At 41.8% G+C, this 26,278-nt stretch overlaps 1 protein-coding gene across 3 annotated transcripts in view; it reads right to left on the reverse strand.

The window, feature by feature from the left end:
* SH3KBP1 (SH3 domain containing kinase binding protein 1) overlaps positions 1 to 26,278 on the reverse strand; it is a 230,026-nt gene that overhangs the window by 191,622 nt on the left and 12,126 nt on the right. Inside the window, exon 2 of one of the 3 annotated variants that reach the window (XM_082766890.1) lies at positions 14,757 to 14,888. In XM_082766890.1, the coding sequence (XP_082623016.1) occupies positions 14,757 to 14,798 (42 nt within the window). In that variant the 5' untranslated portion in view covers positions 14,799 to 14,888. Of the gene's footprint in view, positions 1 to 11,830; positions 11,959 to 14,730; positions 14,889 to 26,278 lie in introns of those variants that run through there. The other 2 variants (XM_082766889.1, XM_082766891.1) reach the window with 2 other exon arrangements.

Below are 26,278 nucleotides of genomic sequence, written 5' to 3' on the forward strand. Positions count from 1 at the left end.
CATGTGCTGTGAAGAAAATGCAGAGAAGTGCTGCCAGTATTCTCAGGAGAATGAGAGCCTACTTGACATCAGTATCTCAAGCAGAGAGTATCTTAAATGGATTTTTAAAAATAAACAGGACTGATGAAACACCAATGGGAAAAAAAGAAAAGACATCCTAATTCCAAGGAGAGCACTTGCACAGAGCAAGAGATAATAAGTGGTCACTAATAAATTTATGCTAAAGTGTAGAGGAGTACTTCTATCCAACAGATTAAAGAAATTCTCAAGCAGCATTTGCTGGGCACAGCAACAGCAAAATGACTGTTTTAAATATGAAGCTTGATAAATTTATGATACGGCATCTGCCAGATTAAAAGGAATAGAACTGTGACCAAAGAGATGTTTTCCAAATTCATGAATGAGAAAACAAGAAAGTAAGATAAGGAATTCAATACATGCACATACATACAAACACAGAAACATGTTTAGCAGACCTTTTTTTTTTTGTGAGTAATTTGAAGCTACTTAGAATAGCACTTCTCTCATAGTTGATTAATGTTCTGACACATACACGTTCCTGTATACAAGCTTTTCCAGCAGGTCCTTCCCAAGCACTCTCCTCTGTTGGTTCTTTTACATCAGACCAGGCTTTATATTCAAGAACTCGTCTTGCTGTCTTTCGTACACCACAGATAACTCCTCTCTGTGTAGCTGCCTGCTTTCACAATGGGTTACTTTTGACTTGCAATAAGTTAACATGCCACCTTTTCACAGTTAAAGGTCACTTCAAAGGTTGTAGCATATGGGAAGAAAGAAGGACAAAGAGCAAGGGATATGCATAAAAGCACAGTCCCCAGAAAGCTAGGATGAAAAAGTAATAATAATAAAAGAAAAGCAACCAAAGGCATTGGAGTCCATTCAGCCTATTCATATGCTTCTAGAATCACAATTTCATAATGTTGCTAAACCTTCCCTCTTTATTCTTGGCATAAGTGCATGTGTGTGTAAGCAGTGGGAAAGGCATCATATTTTTAATTGGAGTGTGAAAAATGCTGCTCATTGAAAGAAAAAAATATGTAGTTATAATTAGAAGTGGAAACTAAAACCAGCGCTTCACTAGATTATACAGGAAAGGCATCCCTTGTTCACAAGACACAGACTCTAGGTGGGCCCAGAGTCTTATCCTCCACACTTCAGCTAGCGCTCTGTCTACTACTCCATACTTAAATTATCTCTGCAGAGCCAAAGCACTGCGACAGAACTAACTGTTTTTGCAGATTCACAGACTGGTTGAGGCAGGAGGGAACCTCTGGAGATGATCTAGTCCAACCTTCTGGGTTCGGGGCTTGGTCAATTACAGCACGATGCTCAAGGCTCTGTCTGGTTGGGTTTTAATCACCTCCAAGAAGGGAGACTCCTGAATGTCTTCCAGCAACCTGCTACAGTGTTTGATCAGCTTCACATGAAAACATTTTTTTTTAACATTTAAATGGATGCTGTTGAATTTCAATTTATGCCCATTGCCTCTCATCCTTTCACAATGTGCCACTAAGAGAAGCTGGGCTCCTCTTCTTTACTCCACCACACCAGCTATTCAGACACATTCAGAAGATCTCCCTCAGCCTTCTCCTCTCCAGGCTAAACACTCCCATCTCCCTCAGACTCTCCTACGCCAGACGCTCCAGTCCACCACTCATCCTCACGGCCCTCTACTGGACTCACTTCAGGATGTCCATGTCTTTCTTGTACGAGAGAACCCAGAACCAGACACAGCACACCAGGTTTTCTCACCTGTACTGGTCCATGGGGACATTTCTCTCAGGCGTGGGACTTCACACGGCCCTTTGTTCAGGAGGATCCCTCAGAGCTTTTGTCCAGTCTGATGAGGTCTCTCTGAAAGGCAGCACAGCCAGCTGTCTGTCAAGCACTCCTCCCAGGCCCGTATCACCTGCGGACCTGCTGAGAGCACTCTGTCCTATCACCCAGGTCATTAACGAGATGGTGATCGGTATTGGCACCAGTAACCACCACTGCCAGGGACCTGCCTTCAGCAGGACCTCGGGCTGCTGACCACAACCTTTTGAACCCCTGGGTTGAGTCAGGTTTTAATCCACCTCACTGACCATTTACCTAGTGTGCATTTCATCAGTTTGTCAATGAACACAATGCAAGACAGTCAAACTCCTCGCTAAAGCCAACATAAGCAATGCCCACTTCTATCCCCTCCGCCACCAAGTCAGTGAGCCCATCGTAGAAGGTATCCAGGCTATCAGACATGATTTCCACTTCATAACTACAAGATGACAATTCTCAATTGCTTCCTTCTTCTTTGTACATTTGGAAATGGCTTCCAGGAGGTCGCTCTTGAGGCTGGCGTTCCCCAGATTCTCTGTGGATTCGATCATGATTTGGAGAAGACTCCAATATAATCCACCATTTACTCAGTGAATACTGGACCACTGTTTTTTCCCATTGTGGGCAAAGATACCTGAATATACATGGTCTGTTCTGCGCCAAATTTGTACCAAGTCTTTTTCTATTTACTCTGTTTCTTTTCTGATGTAATCTGTGCACCTTCAGCTTTGCTTAGTCACACCTTCATCCTTCCCATCTCGCACGAGATCAACCTAACGCAACACAAGCTGCACGGCTTTTGTCTCTGCACATCAATCCACACAGCAGAGCGGGGCTGCAAAGCAACACGCCACTGAACACAATTTCAGTTTTGTGCTAGCATCGCTACAGTTCTGCAGTGCACGGAAATGCTTCATTAACATTTTAAGCAATGTCGTTGGGTGCCCTAGCTACATTTCCTGTAATGGTCTGTACAGTGGAGCTAGCTTACTATGGGTTAACTTTGAAGAAGCTTTTCCAGATACACTGTAGGTATTTCTTTCACTTAAAAACCCTAAGAAACTGTTCAATCACTGCTTTCCAGGTGTTTCATCTGTGAACAGTTGAATACAAAAGGAAAGTTTATGACAGTGCTTTATAATAAAGCAACAGTTAACTGAATGTTAAATAGATGCTAAAAGATATCGTCCTAGTATCTTACACACCTGCCATTATCATAGTACTTTTAGTCTTTTCACTTGAAAATAAAACCTGGATGCAAACTATCCTGTTTTCTCCCCGTTCACAAAATTCAAACCTTAAGCTTCTCTTCCAAGAGATGAGAAAATATATCAGGTAAGGAGACAGGTGGCTGATACCTACATCCAAGCCCACCTACAGCTAGCTAAGAGGTATGGCTTTATAGATTCCTTGGGGGAAAGGAAAAGAAGATTCAAAAGGGGAAAGGAAGAAAAGACACTGTATTGCAAAAACAAGCCATATACGTTAGAAACAAACAACAACAGGGGATTTCCTAAAACTGCACCTACTTTCAGACTTCCGTCTGGCTCTGGGAGACTGGCACACAGGGCTTGTAACCGAAGCTGCAGAAGCCCCTACCCCTGACACAATGAAAGGAGCTGAACTGGTTTAACTGATTGAGCTTTTACTGGCATAGCCTGTTTGCTTGCTGTACCTGGCTTCACTAAATGACAGTGAGGCAAAGCTGCTTCAGAGCAGCAGCACCCTGGCAATACATTTTCCTAAGACTCTTATTACCATGAGAAAGCAACAGTATAGGCAGAGCAAATGAGACACAAGAACCTATTGCATCTCCTCATCCATAACATTCACAAAGAATGCTTTTGTGTTTTCCTCTGCCGTGTATTTTTGCAGCAGATGATGTTTACACCACTCATGTTCTCATGAAAGGCACACACAAACAGCACAGAAGAAATATTGTCAGCGGCCACTGCTAACATCACGAAAATCAAGCCTGTGTGCCTGTCTTTACTGGACAATCACTATTACGCTGGTGTAGTTCTGTACACCTCGAAAAGCACTTGTCATGAATCACTCCTCATTTTCACAAAATCATCACTTGTGCTGCCTTTTACAAGATGTATTTATAAGCATTTCCCTGAGAGAGTATCAGGGATGCAAAAGGTTAGCACTTTGAAGTGAAGCTCAGTAACGCGATGGTATCAGTCTAATGGCAGCACCGTGGTGATAATGCTGTTTCAGGTTCAGATCTCCTCCTGCTAATACGTACCATGCTCCAGTGATGTGAACTTCCCTCTTCTGTCAAGCAGTCTAACCAGCTAATATTAATTAGCCTTAACTAAAAATAAGTGCTTGTAACAGTATTTATCTTTAATTTTGCTGCTTTGCCAGATCTGATGAGGGGATAGGGAGCCTGAGAACCTCGTCAATTCTGCCAACAACACAATCTAGTAGGAGATAGCAATTTAGCCTCTCCCTGCAAATCTTGTTTTCACTTTATGAATGTCTGAAAACATCACTAGGAAACAAATACATTTGTTAGCATTCATTAGGAAAAGCTGAAGGTGATCGTTGTTAAAACTCAAATCCCATCTCCCCGTCTGTGCCTCCACATACATTTTTCAGTGGTAGATGAGCAGCTCATTTTAGTAAAGACAGGCTCAAAGGCATGACCCAGAAATCCTTCACTGAGATAACCAGTCTTTAAATAAATTAAAAAGAAAAAAAAAAAGAAAAAAACACTCTTTAACGAAGCTGTAATAAATATTTTCTCAAATTCTTTACTGTGCTGAGCATCATGGAGCTGCAATTTGACAGCAGTGGTACAGAAACTGAGGAACCACGTTACCAACATACTACAAGCAACTGAAGGCGTAAGTAAGGAAGCTCTGAAAGTTCTTCAACCCTGTATCTTGAATGCTCAGTTTCATGAGCTAATCAAACCTACACAGAAGCTGCTGTGTGGGGGAGTGGGAAGAGAAGGGTAGCATCTAATGGAAACATGCAAAGTGTTAGAAACTCAACAGGAGTAGAGTACACTCAGTTTAAAGAGAGCAAACAAAAATTATGCTTTTATAAATATCTGAATGCTCACTAATAAAACAATGAAAACATAAAAATCCCAGCAGAAAGAAATGGGATCAGTATTATAGGGTGTCACTGCAACTGTCCCCAAGGTTCAGGTGGGCAACCAACATACAATCTACTTCCCTGTAAAAGTTTGTTTCTGATGTAAAAGATCAACATTATTCAATTGCTCAGTGGAGGGGAAAAAAAAAAAAAAAAAGGTTGAATTAATGAATGAGATCATAAAATATATTTCCTTTCTTTATTTCTGGTTTGTAAAACAAAACCCTGTTTAAAAATCATTTCAGTACCTTAACTTGCATGTTTTAGATCTAATGTCTGTTTCTGCATACCAAATGCAAGCACACACTGTGTATGTCTACTCTAGGCACACACATGTATTGCTGAAGACATTTTGAGAAGGGTTATGTCCAATGGTTTAATGAGGCATTCCCCTCCCTTACTCAAAATTCTCCTCTGACGTGGGTTGGGCTGTATCCTCTCAGTCATTCCATTAACTTCAGCAAACTACTTGTATGGGGAAGTTGTTTCTGTACGAGAGTTTTTAAAGGATCTGCCCTTAGCCGTTCAGTTCAGGAGGTCTCAAAGTACGGTCTTCATTCACGAAAAAATCCAGGTGATGCCTCACAGCAGGATAGCATAAATCTTTGCTCTTTCCAGGACTTTAGTTTAATCGTTTTATACATTTGGAAAATGTCAGCAGCAAAGCAGGTTTGTTTTTGACTTATCATCATTATTTGTGACAATCTGTTCATGAGAACTGATCAACGCCACCATAGGCTTTCAGTCACTTTCAATTTGAAAGCGCAGGTTCCACCGAATCAAAGAAAGGCAAAGACATAAAAGTGCACCCAGCACAGGGCAACAAGAATCAACCGAAGGTCGCGACATGAAGTGGTGTGGGAACGCAGGAGAACAACAAAGCATGTGCCCTTTTGTATGCGTGCAACACTACATTTCAGGTGGTTGCACTTGTCAGTACTTTTTTCCATGAAACTAACTGTACAGAAAACTTTCAGCTAAAGAAGTAAACCTCTCTAAAACCAAAGTGAAGCATTAAAGAAATTGTTGAAAGCTTCATTGCGATGTATATGTCGTTTTTTGATGGGTTTTGGATTTATTTATTTTTAATTCAAGGTATTTAACATGGTGGTTCTGTGTGATAATGATTTTTCACCTATATTTCTTTAATGCAACCCAGGAAAGCAAATAACTCAGCTCTTTTTAGAAGGACTTTTAGATAAGGAATACGTTAAATTTTGTCTTTGTGCTTGATGGTAACATAAAATTGAGACATAGGACATCAGAGAGGGATAAAGAAAAGATAAAGAGTTGAAATAAAAGATTAAGAGTTGCATACTATCTTTTTCTAACTCACCGTAGATATTAGACACTCAAGTGGGCCAGTGATTTGGCAACAGGTGTTGGCACTGTAAGAGCCACGTCTCTGAAGTGCCATGGCCATGTAAATGCAGACCATGTGAGAAACATGAAGGAAGATGGCAGCCTGCTCGCATGCTGGCAGGGTGCTGGAGCCAGCATGATAAAGAAACTCAGGCTGAGCTTCCAAAATCAAAAAAAACTTCAATCAACCATAAAGCTGATGAACATAGGTCCCAAAAGGACCGGCCAAAATAATTGCAACAACCTGTAACTATAAGGCATCATGACAATTATCAAAGATGTCTCTGTTCTGGAGAAGTTTTCTGCTGGCAGGGTGTTTCTAATCAGGGTTTTTGATAATAATTGCCCATAGCCTCTGGACAGGCAAATGCAAGCTGTCTTGAAGAACCGGAGTATTGAGTTAATCTTTCAAAGGCTGCAGTAGGTCCCAGTGCAGCAAACAAGACAGAAATCAAAGTTCTTCTAAGCAGCACATGAATACACTCAATACTTGCACAGTCTTGAATGACTTGTGATGCATTTATATCTCTGAATATTCTCAGGCAAAACAAACAAATATCACCGACACAGCAAACACCACCACCACCACCAAACAACAACAAAGGCATACATCATTACCATCTTCTGTAAAAATGGCAGCCTTGCCTTTTTCCTCCCCCCTGGGTGCAAGGTATGCACGTCTCAAAATGTATGCTCCACTTGTTTCTGCCCTTCCTTCCCTCGCCACCTTTCTGACACTCAGTATCCATCACTGAACAGGCAGTCTGAAGCCAGAGTAAGTAACTCATCATGTTACATGATGGTAGTTTACTTGTACCTTAGTCTTTTCCAAGGTTAACTGAATGACTACCACACTGTCCATATATAAAACAATGATACATTTCATACAGCTGTAACAGAGCCAAAAAAGTGAAGATAAAGATACTCACATATACTCACCCTTTCCAGCTCTGAAGCGAACAGCATTTGCTGACCATAAACCTAAACAGCACTAATATACTCTCTCACATAATAATTTCAGTACTAGCAGCAGGGAAATTTTCATAAAGGTTAAATAACTGTCTGACGGCAGGAGATGGGGGACCCTTTAAGGACCTGGTCTCCAGCATCAGCTTCCCAGGTGCCTTTCTAAAGATGCTAGGAAGGTACAGCACTTCTGTATGTATAATTAAAATAATTTTTAAAAATGCACCACTAACAGCACTAATCAGCCCTCCCTCCAATCACACACACTTACTGTTCAGAAATTACAGTTCTTGATCAGGACAGGCATATTCAGAAGAAAAAAGTATCACCAAATCTTTATAAAAACAGTTAGTTTTACAAACCTAGATAACTTTCTTTTTCCTACATGTCCCTCTTGCTCTCACCTTCATTCTTACTTGTTGTGAATATTACTTAACATTTAAGTAATTCAAAATGAAAGACAATTGTAAGATGCAGTCAGGAGGCAGGCTGGCATGGTTCTGATGGAGTAAGTGGAACATTTGTCAGAGCGAGCTTCAATGCATGCACAACTCCTCCTGATTAAGATTAGAAAATGCTGCAGCCACACCACAGGCATCCAGAATATTGTTTCTCTTATGCTCTTATGCAAACAACCATTAAAAACATCAAAATCAGGTAATGTTTCCTAAAGTTGAGTCGAACCATCTCAGGGCTACGTGTTTAAATTGCAAGAAAATGTGGAAGCATCAGCAAGTATTCTCATGCTAGCTTCAAACAGCAATGGGACTGGACTTCAATTCAGTTTCTAGGAGCTTGTGTTTTCTCTTACTCCTAGAACTCTAACAGAGTTCTTTGGTCCTGTTGGGAAAAATCCAAGAGACAGATGTACTCTCTGTAAGCCCAAAACTGTGGAAGGCTGTCTAATGAGACTTGTATGCAAATGCTGCTAAGCATCTCCATGGGTTTTACCTACAAAGAGTTTCTTTTAACAGCCTGTTCTATCAGCAAGAACAATTGCCAAAACAAATGTAAAAATGAATCAGCCCAAAATATATAGATTACTAACATACCCACCCACACATAAACATGCTACAGAGAAAATAAAAACACCTGGAGCTTGGGAAGTTGCCAGAAGAACAGCACTGGCTTGAAGAGAAAGTGGAAGGTCAGGACACCTCGTCTTTGCCTCCCAACATTTTAGGACTAGGTTGGAGAAAAGCCATCAATGCTACAATCCTGCCAATTCTCTAAGTCTTTATGAAAAAACAGGTTTTTGTCCTTGTTTCAAGCTCTGATTTCGTTTTTTCTCCTGCTCACGGCTTGGAGCGTCAGGAAGGGGAACAAGAGGAAAAAAAAAAGAAGTGTTTAGTTTCCTTTTTAGTATGAAATAATGTTTTTATTTATAATTTAAGCAATAGCACATTTTAAACAGAAATACTCTACTGTGGTTTTCTTAAGGATACAAAATACAAACCTGAGCAAAACCAGAGAATAATTTAGTTTCCTTAATATATCAATTTGTACTACCTACACTGAATTATCCTACCATTGAATCACTACGATGTGTATTTAAATAAGGGGATTTCTTTTTATAGTTTTTTAAACATCAGCAATTACAACACAGACTAAAGAAATGCTGCTGGAAAGAATGAAAAGCAACACCTTTTGTTTTCAAATTCTTCATTTTTTACCAGCCCTATCAATATTCAATAAAATTAAGCCACTACCTTTTCAGAAAGTCATTTTTTTGCTAATAATGAATGCAAAATAACGTACTGGTCACTAAAAGCTAGTAAAAGCATTAGTGCTGAAACTTCACGTGACCATGTGTCCGCTGCATGCCTGCTGCACACATTTAACATGCTCTTCCTTCTGCATCGTTCACAACATCTTCAAGCTGCTTCCCACAAAGCCTGCAACTGCTGACAGCCTCCAACAGCGACCCTTCCTTCCTCTCCGCTCCCCCTCCTGTTTCTCCCTGCCTCAAAGCCTGGCATCAAAGCACATCCAACCAACTGATTGCCATGGGACAGCCAACACCGCACCTGCCCCCAGGAGAAACATATGGGACCCATTCTGCTGCTGACTGTGAAAAAGCTCTGCAAGGAGCACGGCTGCCTTCCCACCCAGCTGGGAGCAGCACCAGTTCCCCGTGATGGACAATGGGAAGGAGCCTCTGTGGCTACCAGGGAGCCTCCCATCACGTCCAGACCAAGCACCTAGGGCAGCTCCCTCTCTGGGAGCATCCCCACCTCCTCTGAAGCCAGACGAACAGGTTGAGGTGTGGCGTTATTTGTATCATGCCCTCAGCACCCAGCATGGCCCAGAGGCATTTTCGCTGCTGTTGAATTCCCTTTGAAGAACCGAGCGCTGCCGAGTCAGTCCTCTACTGTTCCACCTCGGTACAAGACCACCTTGGTGGATCTGTGTCTTTCGAGGTGTGGGGGTAAGGGGGAGGCTGGAAGAGGGAGAAAGACTTCATTCTACTAGTTTTGCTTTCACCGCTGCAAAATTAGTAACAGCAGTAATAATAAATACCGCGTCTGTGATGCTATGCTTCTCACCAAGACGTCTTCATTGCTGTTGACAGAAACAAAGGCTCAAAGGTACAACGTTTTCACATGGTGGAGCCTATCGGAAAGTTTCATTACCAGTTCTATTCTCCTGTATTTCACCATGAGGATTACAATGCTCTCAGTGGTTTAATGGTCATAGCCAGGATTTGGAATAAGAAACTAGGACTCCTGGCTCTCATTCACAGGAGAGCAGAGCAGCTGGGACAACACAATCTGAAATGTTTCCTATGGACAAGTACTTAGACAGCATTCTAGGTAAGATTTAAAACAAACAAACAAACAGTAATTGAATTGCCAATTCCTGCTAAGTATATAAACAAAAACAAACAAACAAACAAAAAACACCTGTAGGAATTCACTGGTCCATAAAGCAACTATCTTTTCAGGTACAGACAGAAATAACAGTGTCTTCCCTGGTCTGTATGTCATCCCAATGCCTCAGCAGCTGCCATAACTTTCAGAAGTAGCTACTTCGGCCAAGCTGAGCAAGATCTTGCTGAATTGATAGCATTCAGAGTACTCAGGAGGGCAGCAAAGATGATAAGAACATGCAAGCCCCAGAGGAAAGGCATGAACAGTGGTACCAGTGGCAAAGCAGGAGGGAAGGATGATGAGAAGAGGACGATTCTCTGACCCGATGGGCACCAAGCAGCAGCCAGAGAGACAAATTACAGATGTGCAGGCTCCTGCATGCACACAGGACAAGTTTTAAGGAAGCTCTTAGAGAGGTTGTAGGAAAGGCCTAACAGGGATTGGCAGTACCTTCTCCACAAATAGGGTGCATGGAGGCAGAGGAGGTAAAATAAAAGATGGATTTCTGCAAGGAGTCTCCCTGTGCTTCACTCATGATCCCCTGGAACCTCTGGCTGGTTGAAAAGGTTAAAAAGAAAAAAAGAAAAACAAAAGATGAAGAGAAGAAAATTAAATAGCTAGCAAGCAACAGATAAGGATCTCCGCTGGGTATCTATGATTCAGCACAAACAACGCCCCTGACATTCTCCAGCTGATGTGCAAAACGATACTGTGCTTGTACAACCAACAGAGCCAGGCTGCTGCTCTGACCTGGAGCAGCCGCAGAGGCGCACAGAGCCCCTGCACAAACAGCACAGTGCACTGATCCTAAAAAACCGACCAGGCACTGCAAGTTCAAAAACAACAACCCCACTTCTGGCTAATTTGAAAACGAATTTCACCACCACCCCAGTTGTGCCAGCCCTGTTTGCAGGTCCCCCGGAGTACGGGCAAGATTGAAGGTCGTCATATGCAGCTGTTCAGTTTACCACTGTAGCACTGCCTAATCCGACACAATGGGCTTTGTAAATTAAAACAGGCAGGGATGGCTCTGCACCACAGCTTCCTGCTTTCTACATCTTCGCCTGCTATCAGCAAAATCTGCCTCAGCTGCTGTTGTACCTACAAACGCAGTTTTACACTGCAGTGCAAGCTTACAGGCGGAATTTGTTAAAACAAGACCAGGAAAACCAACGACAACAATCACAACAGACCCCCATCTGTCTCCTAATGGCATTTCTTAAAGAAATACAAGAGGAAAAAAACAAAAGATCTAATAAACGTCATTCATGTTTACGTAATTTTCTGGTTACAAAAGTACAGATTTTGGGTTTCATGTTGAAGTTTTCAAGCCAGAAAGATACAGCAAGCTAACTTTACACCATATAAATGAAACACTGCAATCACACCTGCTTCCTCCTCCTCTTTTAGACTGTGTAATTAAAAGTAAAGCAGATAACCAGCACCAGTACAGAACTCTCCACTCATTCATACTTATCTTTCTCTACTCAAAAATGGAAACAGAAAAAGATGACGACCAGATACATATTCCATACACTTCTTATGATAAATTCAGCATCAGTATTTCTAACAAAAACAGGTATCTACAAAGGCCGACAGTGGGAAATTCAATCTTAAAGACAGAGAAAGATTAGCTGCAGACTAATCGGCAGAGAAAAGTGAGAGAGAAAAGAAATCCCAAATACCTTTTCTGTTACACCTTGCATATTGAATTGCGGAGTGTAAGAAGAGTATAAAGCTGTAGATGTGTGAGTGTGTGTGTGTATAAAAATATTTAAAATTCAGAGCAGTTGTTTTGCAGATTCAAGAACAGGAAGCACCTCTGACAGAACTTCACAGTGAAAATCCCCTGAGAAAGATTACTGCATATGTACTGCATACACATCATTGCTACCTCCCCTTTTCCTCTTTCTCACATCTGTCTTCAGACATCTCCTCTTCACTGGTCTCCTAATTCGCATTTTTTCCTGTGGAATTTAAAACCATTTTTGCTCCAGGCAACTCCAAAAGTCTTTTCCACCTTGTTGTGTAGCACTTGAAAAACAGTGTTGTGTTTTGTTTTGTTTTTAAATAACAGTTCATGTTCATTTATTTTAACGTTATTTCTGATTTGTACATCTTTTCTTCCAAACTGCATTTCTTGAATCAATGAACACGTGCTAACCAGGACCACTCAGGCCTGTTGACTATTTTACTCAGTGGTTTCAATCCAGCCCAAACATTCACTTTTTGTAAAACTCAACAGTTCCTGAGGAATGTCACAATGAATTTGTTCTAAAAGAAAAATCAAATCAGAGGAAGGAAAAGCTGTATTACATAAGAAATGACTCCCTCCACTTGAAAGAAGAATGCAAAGCACCTCGAGAATTTCCGTAGCGATATTTACCTCTAAATAACTTTCTCAAGTAACTACTCTTGCAACCAATTCTGATAAGTAACGGGAATTTGGAGTTGCTGGAGTTGCATTCAACTCCACCACTCGTCTGTAGTGTCCCTTTTTGTCTGCCTCTCTGTTACCCTCCTGACCCAAGAGAACAGCTAGGTTCCCTGCAATGGGGCATGAGCTGACTGCTGGGGAGCCCAACTCTGCAGGCACACGTTAAAAACTGTTCATAACTAAAAGAGAAAGTTTGCAATTACTCACAATCTTAATGAAAGGAATGATTACACTCAACAAACTTTCTAATGGGAGCGCTGTTATGGTTAAATATAGTTCCCCACGTAATAAGGCTATTTCCATGAGAAAAACTGAAGAACAATTACGTTTTTCCACTCAAGACAGTCACAAACTAACTACACTTTTAGGAAGTCTGTATCTTCTACTGCACGTTTCCTAACTTAGAGAGGGAATGATCAACTATAAAAAATATATTTAACTTTGCATTCAAGCAAGATCTCATAATGAGGAAGAATTTAATGTGGTTTTTACTTCCTTAGAAAAGAGCTGTAGATGCTAATTTAAGAAAGAAAAAACAACTTTGGGAAAACAAATAGTGATATTGTATGTGAACACAGAATGCAAGACATTTATTGTTGCTTTAGAATTTCCTACTGAGAAAAATCGATTTATTTTTTAATCATTTGATTGGACACCACAGCTTGAAGTAATTTTGGAAAGAACTGGCCTTAAAAATTAGGTATCAAGGCGGAGAACTTGCAAACCATCATACAGAGTATGATATTTTCATAACAGAAATTCTTAGGCCACATTTACTTAGGACACTAAATCCAATGCCTCCTAAAATCAGCAGCAAATTTCAAATATCAGCCAGGAAAAAAAAACTTAGAGAAAACCTGGTTTTATCCCAGAGAACCTCCCAGTCTACCAAAGTTCAAACAGAAAAATATTATCGATATACAGTGAGTCCCAAAGTGTGAATTTTCAGAGATTAGCAAGAACTGGAGTATCTGTTTTGCCCTTCCACTCCCTTTCATCTCTGTGAGCCTCTGACTTCCTCATTTTCACTGCTGGCTGACAGACACAGAGCCATTCCTTATTCTTGGCAGGACAAGAACGGGGGTTAGGATGAGAGTATGTTTGTCCCCATTGCAACTCCTGAGGCTCTCATGCCTCCCTGCTACAGGGTCTACAAGTTTGCCAACAAACCACCTCCACGAAGTACCTTGATGTAGGGAATGTTACTGAAGAAAAATAAAATAACTTCATTACGTGTATGTGTACAAACACACAACAGGCAAACACAGAAGAAGAAAAATGATATTTATACCCTTGGAAAGGGGAAAGGCCCAAAGATCCTCTGAAACTACAGTAACAGATTAACATAAAACACATTTATGTAGTTTATTGTAGTTCTTCCTCTCTGCTCCGTACCTGGAGAGCTAAGTTGACAGAGGTTTGCAGAAACTAACAGCCTAGGTCTGCAATGACAGATCAAGGAGCCCCAGAGGTACTACCAGGTAGTCTCCTATGTGCTAATAGGTAGTCTCACATGTACAGACATGCACAAACACACAGAGATGCCCAGTAAAATATTCTTTTTTTCTAAAACTTCGAATGGCTTTTCTAAAATCAGTATTATTGCAAGTTATTTGGCACATTACATGAAATACAAAGTAATGGTATATTTTTTAGTTTTTTTTTAGACAACCATTTAGCAACAAATCCACTTTAATTATTCCCAACTAGTTTAACCATGAATAAATATTCACATAAAGCTTCTATAAGACCTAAGAAAGCACTCTAGAGAAGAAGCAGCAACAGCTACAAAGAGAAAATACTGCAAATGCCATGGAAGAGACTGTAGACTCACTGTTCAATTCCTTTTGACATGTGGGTTGTTCTAGAATAATCACTTTGCTCACAGACAACACAGACAAACGCAACCACTGAACAGTGCAGACATGCAGGGGTAGCTACTTTTATTTTCAGGATATCGATACTATGCTGTCTTTACAAGAAATCAATCTTTTCTTTCTAACACAGCCTCAGTGGAACACTGTATTGCAATACAATATGGTTTGGGATTTAAGAAATGTTATGATATCAAGTCCAATAGTTAGTCTGAACAGCATAGTACACAAAACGTATACACACAACACGAGAACAGTTCCACTTTGTACTCACTCTTACAAAGTTGTCAGGGAACAAACCTCTTCTGCCTTTGAGCTGTCCTTCCCACCAGCCTCCATCATCCTTCTTGATATTGGTGATTATGTCACCTACAGTGATCGTCAGCTCATCATCATGTTGAGCTTTGTAGTCGAATTCCACGATCGCCTCCACTAAAAGAGAAACACACATATTGCATAATTACTGACTGTCCGTTTAAGCTTCCAAGCCTTTAGAAGGAATAAGAAAACAAATCCAAGTATAGATTCACAGCACAAGTAACGCATCCCCTTTAAGCAAGAGAGCACATTAACTAGGCAACACGTAACACTAACATTTCTGTGGATAACTGCTACGTGGGGAGGCCAAAAAAAAGAAAGCATGGGAATGCCCATCACAGCAAAGGACACGAACAGCACACACTTTTTCTTTACTGTTTAAAAGAAATCAATTTGTGCAGCTTCAGCAGTATCTGCTCTAGCAGCATTACCAAGTTTAGTTTTATTTCTCGGAAAACGTTTTAGCCTTTGTTCGTGGGACTTCTAAAACGTTTTCTTTCTGAATAGATTCCAGAAGCATTCCAAGCCACTGCACCTACTGTGCTAGATACATCACTACTGACCTAAAGAGCATTTATCAAGACTTTTTTTTTCCTGAGTTTTGCTGTTATTTATACAGAAATGCAAAGTTGTGCTGCATGAATATGTTCTCACAGGGTTTCACCAATAGGATAAAAATTTACTTTCACTTGTGATTATGCATCAGAGGATGTGAAGATGAAATACTCCCGCTGCTCTGAGTGTCTGCTAACAAACAGAGGTGCATTACAAGCTCACTACAATTACATGGTGTGTCCTTGTCTTTTCCTGGAAGGAGTCTTGAAACCATACACACAATACATTATATACCACAGAGTCACTGTAAAAAATTAGGGAAGTCATAAAGACAGAAAAAAATCATTTGAAGAATCAAAAATAATGTACCAGGAGTATTCAAGGATGGTAGCAATGGTTATATTTAGTGGTTCATCAAATATTCAGTAGGAGGAGCCTGACTAGTGAGGTAAAGGACAGCCATATTCATAATGCCTTCCTCCTGTTTCCTTCAGTGGAAAACCATGTGCCAGGATGTTCCACCAAACATTTCACACTCCAACCATTGAAACAGAAAAATGAGAGCAATGTGCATCTGCTTTCTACAGGAATGACTGTGCTGTGCAAACCCGGCAAGACCTGGCCATCAAAGAGGCAACGCAGCTCACAAGGCAAAGCTAACTATTGCACCACAGACAGTAAAAAGGTTCTGCCTAAATAACAGAAGCCCCAAGGAGTACATCGAATTAAGCTGACAAGAAAGCAGAGTTATTCCTTTCCACCCCCAAAATGTCACAGAGACAATGCTGAACATCCTCCTTCCTCCCCCAGAGCCTGCAAGTCATAGCTAAAAGAGTGTTCTGACTCGCAGCTACACCCCAGGCACGAGGCTACAGCTGATATTTACCTATTGCTTCTTCTATGAAGCCCAGAAACATACTAAAACCACAGACAAGCATCTTGTGATGTTCACAAAAGGTCTGTAAACTACACAATGAAAAGCAAAAGAGAAGAGAGCGGCACAACACAAGATGGCATGCAAATAGGACTTGAAAAATTTACCACTGAAACTTAAGATAGTCAGGCTGGAAGCTGCCTCTGAGGGTCCCTAGTTCAACTTCTTGGTCAAAGCAGAGCTAGCTCTGAGGCCAGACCTGACTGCCCAGGAATTAGTCCACGTGGATCCTGAAAATCTCCAAAGACACAAGCCCACCTGCCATGCACGGCTGCGAAGGTCCTGGCTCCATCTCCTTAATAACCTCCCCGTAGGTGTTGTAAGGTTGTTATTAGGACCTCCTAACTCTTTGTCAGGCTTTACAACTGGAGTTTCTTAAACCTCAGATCCCTCCGCTATTTTGTGCGCCAGTTGTATCACTTGCAGTCTTGTGGAGAGTGCAGTGTACTGCCTGCTCTGGTCACTGATAAAGGTATTAAACAGAGCAGGTCCTGGCACAGCTCCTGGTGCTACTCCATTCATCACCAGAACACAGGTAGAGTACAACACATTTACGCTCAGATTGAGGTTGGAAGACACCTCTGCAGATCATCTAGCTCAAATCTCCTGACTCAAAGCAGAGACAACTTGAGCACAGATTGCTCAGGGCCTTGTGCAGTCAGGCTCTGAGTAATTCCAAGGATGGAAATTGAAGTGTTCAGTCACCTTTAAAGGTAAAAAAAATGGTTTTGTATGGTTAAATGGATGTTGCTGTATTTCAATTTATACCCATTGCCTCTCATCCTTTCACTGTATACCACTAAGAGGAGTTGGGTTCCTCTTCTTTACTCTACCACACCAGGTATTCAGACACATTCAGAAGATCCCCCTCAGCCTTCTCCTCTCCAGGCTAAACAGTCCCACCTCCCTCGGACTCTCGTATGCCAGACGCTCCAGTCCACCACTCATCCTCATAGCCCTCTGCTCCAGGATGTCCACGTCTCTCTTGTACGGGAGAACCCAGAACCAGACACAGTACACTGGGTTTTCTCACCAGAAAGAAGTACCAGAGAAGGGTCACCTCCCTCATCCTGCTGGCAACGATCTGCCTGGTGCAGCTCTGGAAGCTCTCAGCTTACTTTGCCACAAGGACACATTACTGATTTGGGTTATCCTTGGTGCCCACCGGGTCCTACTCACCAAGGCTGCTTTCTGGCCAGGTAGCCCCAGCCCATACTGCTGCATGAGGACATTTCACTCAGGTGTGGGACTTCACATTGCCCTTTGCTCAGGAGAATCACTCCCATAGATACCAGCATGGTTGAAATCCCCCACGAGGGCCAGGGCCTGCTAACATGAGGCTTCTTCCAGCTGCTTGAAGAAGGTCTCACCTACCACTCTTTCCTGTCTGTAGAGACACCACGACAGCATCACTCGCGTTGGTCTGTCCTCTAACTGTAACCAACAAGCTCTCAGTCCATCATCCGTCTCACAGTAGATCTCCACGCATTTCAGCTGCTCTGTTGCATAAAGGGCAACTCTCCTTCCCCACCTTCCAAGCCTGCCCTTCTCAAAGAGCCTGTACCTACATACCGCAGCACTCCAGTTGTGTGAACTATCCCACCATATCTCCATGACCTCAGTGAAATCACAGCTCTGCAACTTCATGCAAGTATGTAATTCCTCTTATGAGTGCCCCATGCTAGATGCATTAGTGCATCTAGACAGACATTTCAGAGAGGCACCCAGCCATGCTGACTTCCCAGACAGACTATGAGAGCTTTCCCTGCCCTTTGTGCTTGGAGTGGGCCCCCTTCACTCCTGTTTTGTGGGTTACAAGGTCCCTGCTGCTTGCATCACTCCACACATTTGCTTGCCAACACAGTCCTTCACTTCCTCACAGGATTGTTGGTCATCGTGCCCCTTCCACACCACTAATATTTTAAAGCTCTCCTCATCTGGTTGGCCAGCCTGTTAGCAAAGATGGTTTTGACCTACTTAGGTGGATCCCATCTATTTCAAGCCACCCTCAGTCCTCAAAGAAGGTCCCATGGTCATAAAACCAAAACTGTTGCTGACACCAGCTACGCAACCAATTGCTACCTGCAGGATCCATCCACTTCTTGCCATATCCTTCCCCCTCACCAACAGGATCAAGGACAAAACCACCCAGGCCCCCATGCCCTTCACCATCAGCCAGAGCAACACAGACACAACCGACAGTGCAGACCACGACTGGCAGCATCATTGGAGTCTATGTGGAAGAGCAGCAGAGCGTAGAAGCCTGAGGGCCAGACAGGCCTTGGCGGTCTTTCCACAACATTTTGGACCCCAGCCACTGGCAAGCAGCAAACCTCCATGGATGACAGTTCAGGTCAGCAGATGGGAGCCTCCACTCCCCACAGCAGGGAATCTCCCTACTGTTATCACTTGCAGCTTTCTCCTGGTGGCTCAGGCCTAGCCAGGTTGGGTGCTCCCCTGGTCTGAGCTTTCACTGGTCTGAGCACTGCGTCTTCTAGAGAAGACTGTACAAGTTACACAGTTCTCGACGGTTTCATTTTCTTATGAATTATGTTCTGTCCTTTATGAAAAGAGAACAAAAAGTAGAACAGGGCTCTTGGCTTGACCCTACAGCTGTTTGGGTAGGCTGGAAGCACTGGAGTTATCTTCTTGCCTGCCTTGCACTAACTCACATACAGGCAGCTGTTCGGCCACTTCTGTTTTACTGGAAGTTTAATTAAACAAACAAACAAAAAAATCACCCCTTACTATGCAGGCTCTTGTATGTCTATGAGTTTTTCCACTTCTTAAGAAATGCATATAAATATTTGTAAAAGCTGTCTCCTCTCAGAGGATTTGATTACTGTACCATAAGTGTGTGTGTAAGCTGACAGAGACACATGAGTCACCAAAATGGACCACACAATGATGATGTTTATAGACTCTACAAAGGAAACCAAGAGCATAAGAGCATAGTTTGGAAAGATGAGAAGGAAAGCACACCTAACAAATGTGCATATTGTGACAAACTGATGGGAAGGTACTCAGGAGATCACTCAAAGTCCTCATTTATCACACTACTGAAGCTTGCAGAGCATGTAACAGCCTAAAAGTGCTTCATAATTTATAGGGACATAAAGTTGCAGTTTTTAAATCAAGCTCATTTTCTAAAGCATGCTTCATGCCAGCTTCTCAAACTGCGTTTTTGAAAAATTCCTTCTGCCAGTCAAATTTAATCTTTTTTGTTTCTTTTGAGGTGAAATTTGGTCTTTGTGGAAGCTGGAGTGATACTGGAGGCAATGCTGATCCAGGCAGGATAAGAGAAAAGCTGATCTGAGTTTCGCTACACATCTGCCAGTATATCATACCTCATTCCTGAAGGGCTGCACTAGGTTGCTCCTCAGGAATTGGACTAACAAAGCATCCTGCTTTGCACGATGATTTATGAAGCAAAGACTCTGTGGACAGAGAGCTCAAACTAATTTTATTTGTGAACCAACAAAGGCTGGTCTTAGGCCCAGCTCTGCCAAGGTAAACAGCTTGTTATGTTAACAGCCAAAACCCAATCCCTTTTAAGCCAAAAGCAGAATTAAAAATAATAAATGGGGCAGAGAGATCTGGCTTCTCTTTTTGGTGTATTTTTCTTGAACATATCATACCCCATTATGCCTTCAAGTCCAACCTGCCCCAACTTGCAAACTCCAGCTACAAGACCCCTTTCTGTTGGAAAAAGGCATTTTTCAAGTTAGGATTCATTCACCAAATCCAAATATGAAATCTAATATCAAAAGCTATTAAAGTCATTTTGATTTGAAAAGGGAATAAATGCTCATTCCTATGCCTACACAATCAGCTATTTCCTAACATTACATTACCATCGATCCTGATTGGAATGGAAAAAATCATGAAATGGAATCAAAACTAGTTATTACCAGCTCTGCTGGAGACCTGCACAGACCAATTCATCACTGCGATGTCAGGGACAAATATATACATGTATGTATGTTTGTATTTAATTTAATGCTTAGTGGTTTGCGCTTAAAATAAAAGATTTGTTGATTTTGTTGATGAAGACAAAAGTTTTACTTGGCTTGTTTCCTTGCCACATTTTAAATAACAAGGAAAATCTAATCTCTCAAAACTGACCTAGTCAGAATAAGCATTTTTTAAGTAATATCACCAAAATTTGAAGAGAGGGATGTCTGAGTTTATGCTACTTTCAATTACAGTACAGTGTCTTTCCAAGCAAGAAATGAATCAAGAACAGAAAGAGGGATTTGCTACCACGCACCAAACCCGACATTATTAAATCAGCTTCTGGTGACATCTGAAGTGTGTAGGCACAATGGAAACGTTATTAATGTCTCTGGCATTATTCCACCCAAGTAACAGCATCCATATGGCAACACCACCTTCTGCAGCAGCATGGCTTCACACTCAGTTGCCGACCTTAAGCCTAGCGCATGCAGTCAGGCACAGCAGCTGAAGGGTGAAGAGCTCCTCTACTCTGAACGTCTTTCCATTTGTTAGCCGCTCAGCTTCAAGTGAACGATAAACACACACGTTGCACTGGCTTACCCCAAAAAAAGCCAGAACTGAAAGCAGACAAACTACCTTCAAGCATTCTACGCTGAAGTTTTAAGCTAACATTCAAAGCCCAGTTCCTCAGAAGACGGTGCCGCAGAGCCTTCCTCTTTTGCATAAACGTAACTGTTCAGAAGTAGCAAAGGCAGGAGCAGGAATCATGCCACTCTCACTCTTATGCCACCCTCCAGCAGAAGCCTCTACAGGAAGGTCTCAGGGACTCCAGAAGGCTTCAACTTCTCTCCCACCTACCATTAATCAACTACCAAAAGCTATTAATCGAGAAGTCTGAATGGGTTTCTTTCTGTTACGTGCCATTTCTCTTGTAAACCAGTTCCAAAGATTCATTTGGTAGCAACTACTTAATAGTTTATCAACATTTTCATTATAAATACATTTTATAACCCATTAACAATCTGGCCATCAGATTCCATCTGCCTCAAAACTTGCTAGACAAGGTCTTACTTCAAATGTGCTGTTCTGTTTGCTAAACCTTGGTATGAGCTGGTGAAAATATTATGCTTTTAGTGCTTACAAGCTTACTTTTAATTAAAAAAAAAAAAAAAAGCGTCTTTTTGCTATACAACAGGTTGCAACAAAACTTTAGTAAGACATCAGGAGCCACTAGGAGGGGAAAAATCAGTACCTTTTATTATACCAGATGACAAAGTACAATTGACATCCAGAACTCACGTGGGGAAAAAAAATAATAAAAGTACATTACACTCAATAGTGTTGTTCTCCTAAGCCACGCCCGGAGAGCCAGATGGCCTGAAGACCAAATGCGACCTATAAAGCCGTTGTTTTCTGGGCTCTAGGAACATTGAGCAGTTGGCAGGACAATCAAATGCAGGATGCTATGGTACAAATGTGCCTGAGGGAGGAGGAGGAGGGTAGATTCATGTAAAGCCTGGCAGGATTTATTACGGAGGGCACAGCACTGATTAAGTGGGACTGTGCTGGCATAACCACTGAATGCCCATCTCGGGCTCCAACAGTCCTTCCTGTGCAAAACCATCACAGCTGCTGCAGGCACCACGCTCAGACTTCTCCGTGACGAGGATGATTATTGCTAAATGTTTGTTAACATCTGGGATGGAAGCAGGGTTTGCATGGGGCTCTTCTACCGCAGAACAAAATAATCTGTAGTTTGCAAAGACTCACGCATGCTATAATTCCGGATGAAGGAGACACTGAACAGCTCCTCTGAGGCATCACTCTACAAGAAACAGTTAAATAATAGTAATACCATACCATTAACTTTACAGTTTAAATGTACATGGCGACTGGGAGTCTTATGAAATCTTAAGCTTAGGCTCTTATGTTTTGTAGCGCATTTATGGCAGAAAACAATAAAAATTTTGTATGTGCTTGACATCAAGCAACCATTGAAGAACCAAAATTTGAATTGAAAAATCAATTCCAAATTTTGCCCTTTTTTATTTCCTTTTGCAATAGCAATAATAATCTGTGCTGAAACTATTTGTGAGGACTCAACTTCATGTAAAAAAAAGAAAAAGAAAAAAAAAGCTTGAGGAGGGGGAAAAAACAAGATTAGAAGGAAAACCTGCACTATTGAATCTTTCAGTGGTTAAAACCACGTTACTTGATAAACAGCAACTCCTCCGCTAAGGCACAGCTTTCAGTTCACATTATATTTTCATATTTACCCTTTGAGAACAATGGGGGGGAGCTAAAGGTCATAGTCCTAGAATGGCATCTTCTCTGAACCACTCAGCCGCAAGGGGCAGAGCGATCACAGAAGGGAGCCACCCCAGCCGCACTGCACATGGATCTTACCACGTTACAGGCACCAGTGGCACTTTTCACTAGCTTGTAGGACGGGGAATTAACTGGCTTCCAGTCCAAAAACCCCTTTGCCTTATGTGGAGGGCTGGTGTAAGGCAAAAGCAAACCCCAGCCAAAATCTCATTTGGAGGAGAGTGTGTGCACTCGTGGTTCAGACTGTCCTGGTGTGACTCTTCTCTGAGCCGAAGCCTCTCCAGCTTACACACAGCCCTAGCTCTCCTCCAGGAAAAGGGGAGAGCTGGCTCTCTGTTTGCAAAGAGGGATGAGTATGCTAGGTTCCAGTTTTTAAGAAAAAACAAACGCCAAGTTATTCTGATGGAATGCACTCAGCAGGACAGGAAATACCTTATATTGTGGTGTTAAGGCAGTTGGTATGACCATAATTCATCACAAAAGCCTCACATTTACAGTTAGGTAAATACAGAACAACGGTAAGTCAGTATGTTGGTATTTCACTCTATATACATGGGGAGTTTTCACATTAAGCATGAATCTCACCACAATTCTGTGCTAAACAATTTCAGACAGGTCATAAATGTTGTGAATTTATTCAGCTTTTCTTATTTAGGCCCGCCACAATAGTTGCATCTCACTGAACTTATTACTGTCACACTCGTATCTATGAAACAAAACTTTTCCAGCAACACGTCGAACCACATCTGACCATCAGAGCTACAAGCAAGTAAGGTGTAAGCAAGGAAAGAAACGATCGATGCGGTTGTTCTAAGCAGCAGCTCTCACGTCTGCATTTCCAAAGGCTTCCTTATCTTCCTCAGCAGATCTACCAATATGTGTTAGATTAATGGGGCCAAGTCTCCTCAACCTTTTTTTAGATAGATTGCATGGATCGTTGCTGACATTCCGGTCCCTGGCAGTCTGGGAAGTGCCCACATCACACAAATTAATGTATCCTTTCCTACAATGGAAAGAGGTCCTTCTGCCTTGGACAACAAACTCCTAGCATCCAACTGTTGCCATTAAAAGAGGTTAAACTTGTGTCCAGTTCTGGGATCCCCCCTACAAAGAAGACAGGGATCTTCTGGAAAGAGTCCAGCGGAGGGCCACAAAGACGATATGGGGCCTGGGGCATCTTCCCTATGAGGAAAGGCTGAGAGACCTGGGGCTGTTCAGCCTGGAGAAGAAAAGACTGAGAGGGGATCTCATCGATGTGTATAAATATCTGAGGTGTGGGAGACAGAGGGATTTGGCCAACCTCTTTTCAGTGGTTTGCAGGGACAGGACAAGGGGCAATGGCCACAAGATGGAGCCCAGGAAGTTCCGCACCAACATGCGAAAGAACTTCTTCACGGTGAAGGTGACAGAGCACTGGGACAGGCTGCCCAGGGAGGTTGTGGAGTCTCCTTCTCTGGAGATATTCAAGGCCCATCTGGACGCGTACCTGGGCAGCCTGCTCTAAGGAACCTGCTTTGGCAGGGGGATAGACCCAATGATCTTTCGAGGTCCCTTCCAACCTCTACAGTTCTGTGATTAACTTTACCTCACCGGTTCTACCAGCGTATTTCTCAGATGCAGCAGGTGCTCCCAGGATACATACAGCATCCACACACAAGCTTACTTTTGATGCACGTTGTCTTCAACCTTGTGTAACTGAAGTAAACGGTGTTTCTTAGAGGTAAAGCTGTCTTGAGAGTCAGTTCACTTGTTTTAACTTGTTTTTTCACCTCAGATACTAATGAATACAACGAGCCATCCAGAAGAAATGAAGACTGATTAAATTCAGAGAAAAACATTTAACATCATCATCTTAACATGAGTTCCTGGCTCCTCCAATATCAATAAAAATAATTCAAAGTCTGCAACAGTTTATACCCATTGTTGGGATCAATAGGAGACGAGAGGAGAACTGTGAGTTAAGCCATGCAAACAGAGACAAATAAGTCCCATTTGACTGAAATTATACTTATGAATAAAAACTTGTTAGCAATGCTACTCATGGTGTCTAAATCACATTTCTCAGATAATTGAAATGCTAGGAAAGGCATCATTTACTTCTTCAGAACAAAAAGACTACTCTACTTACATAAACATAGCTAGAACTATATATAAAATTACCATTTAGCTAAATTCATGAGAATTTCTACTGAATGAATGTGCCAACATAAGAAGGATAGAAAAGTTGATGACATGAAAACAACTGCTGTTTAAGATTACTCAAAAATACTAGTCCAGTATAACTGTTGTGTGATTCTGGGCCCGTAGCTGCCTGGATGTGTGTAAATGCATCCAGATAAGCACTGAGGTGGAAGGTCAAATAAAAAAAAAAAAAAATTACTGTAAAGCTGGGGAAAAAATACATTTTCAGTCATTTGATGTAGCATCATCTACCTCTCAGGAACACAAGAAGAGGTTGTGGTCAACACTTTGTTCAGTCTTCACATTGTGTACTGCATAAATTTAAATTGTTAAAATTTCAGAACTTCTAGAACAGCAATATTCACCCAATCTCATTAAAACCAGACTACAAGCATGTGTACAATCATGAATATGATCTTAGATGAGCTTGGAGTGTTTCACTACAGAAGCCTAAGCTGTTAGTGTTGTTACCCATCTTTGCCAACAGCAGCAAGCCTTCTGCACAGGAGGAGGATGGGAAGAATACGACGTACTCCTCTGCATCTTATCCACGTTTGCCTGAAGTAGTGATAAAGATGGGTTTAGATTAAGTGACCAGAGTGTAAAGTGGTGCACAAATACATCCTGTTGTGGTATTTCTGCTGTTGGAGGTGAACATTTCTGCAGGAAGAGATTGCTGGCAGCAACGGTTTGATACAACCCAAATCCTTGGACCGTGTTACAGCCCTTCACTATGTAACGCCAGCTGCAAACACTGTCTCAAAATATTTTCAAAGGTATGTGGTTCTCCCTCAGTTTCATGGAATTCTACTATTTTTAAGGCAGCAGTTGCAAAATATTTATCCCGGCAGCAGCTCTTGTGATTAGACCTGTAAAATATTAAGATTACAAACCAGTGACATGTTTTAACTGACACATTATAAACTGTCACAGAGAGATGTACTGCACAACACTGAGGACCTGGATTTGATGTAGAAGAGAAATAAACAGAAGCTTTTTCCCTTTTAACCCTCTTTTACGTAAATCCAAGTACTTCAATCTACAGAACTTAGCGTTCAGAGAAAGGCCAGGCCATGTATGTGACTCCTCAACAGTTTCATAATTTATAAGCCATATGAAAGGACACTTACTAGAGTCCCTCCACATACGAGACTGTCAGGTATTACAAGAGCTATGAAAGCTACATGTGTGTGTGTGCTGGGGCTCATATCTCTAAGTACAGATCTCTCAGACCACAGGTAATTTGCATCTCACCACTATGGTCCAATACAAGGTTTACATGCTAGTACTAAACCATCCCCACTAACCTTTATATTATACTGAAACAGCTGACCAAAAAACTCAGGTGTCAAAAAATAATCAATCAAACAAAAAATCTGACTTGCTCACTTATGTGAGTGACAAGGAAAGGCATCGTAGCTGCCTGGACGTGCAGGGATGGGATCAGGAGAGTCAAGGCACAAATGGAGTTGAGCTTGGCAAGGGATGCAAAAAATAACAAGTCCTTGGTGACAGGAAAAAGGGAAACACCACTCCCATTCTGAAAAAG

This window comes from Aythya marila (genome assembly GCF_965140915.1).
Source record: "Aythya marila genome assembly, chromosome: 1".
Taxonomy (NCBI): Eukaryota; Metazoa; Chordata; class Aves; order Anseriformes; family Anatidae; genus Aythya; species Aythya marila.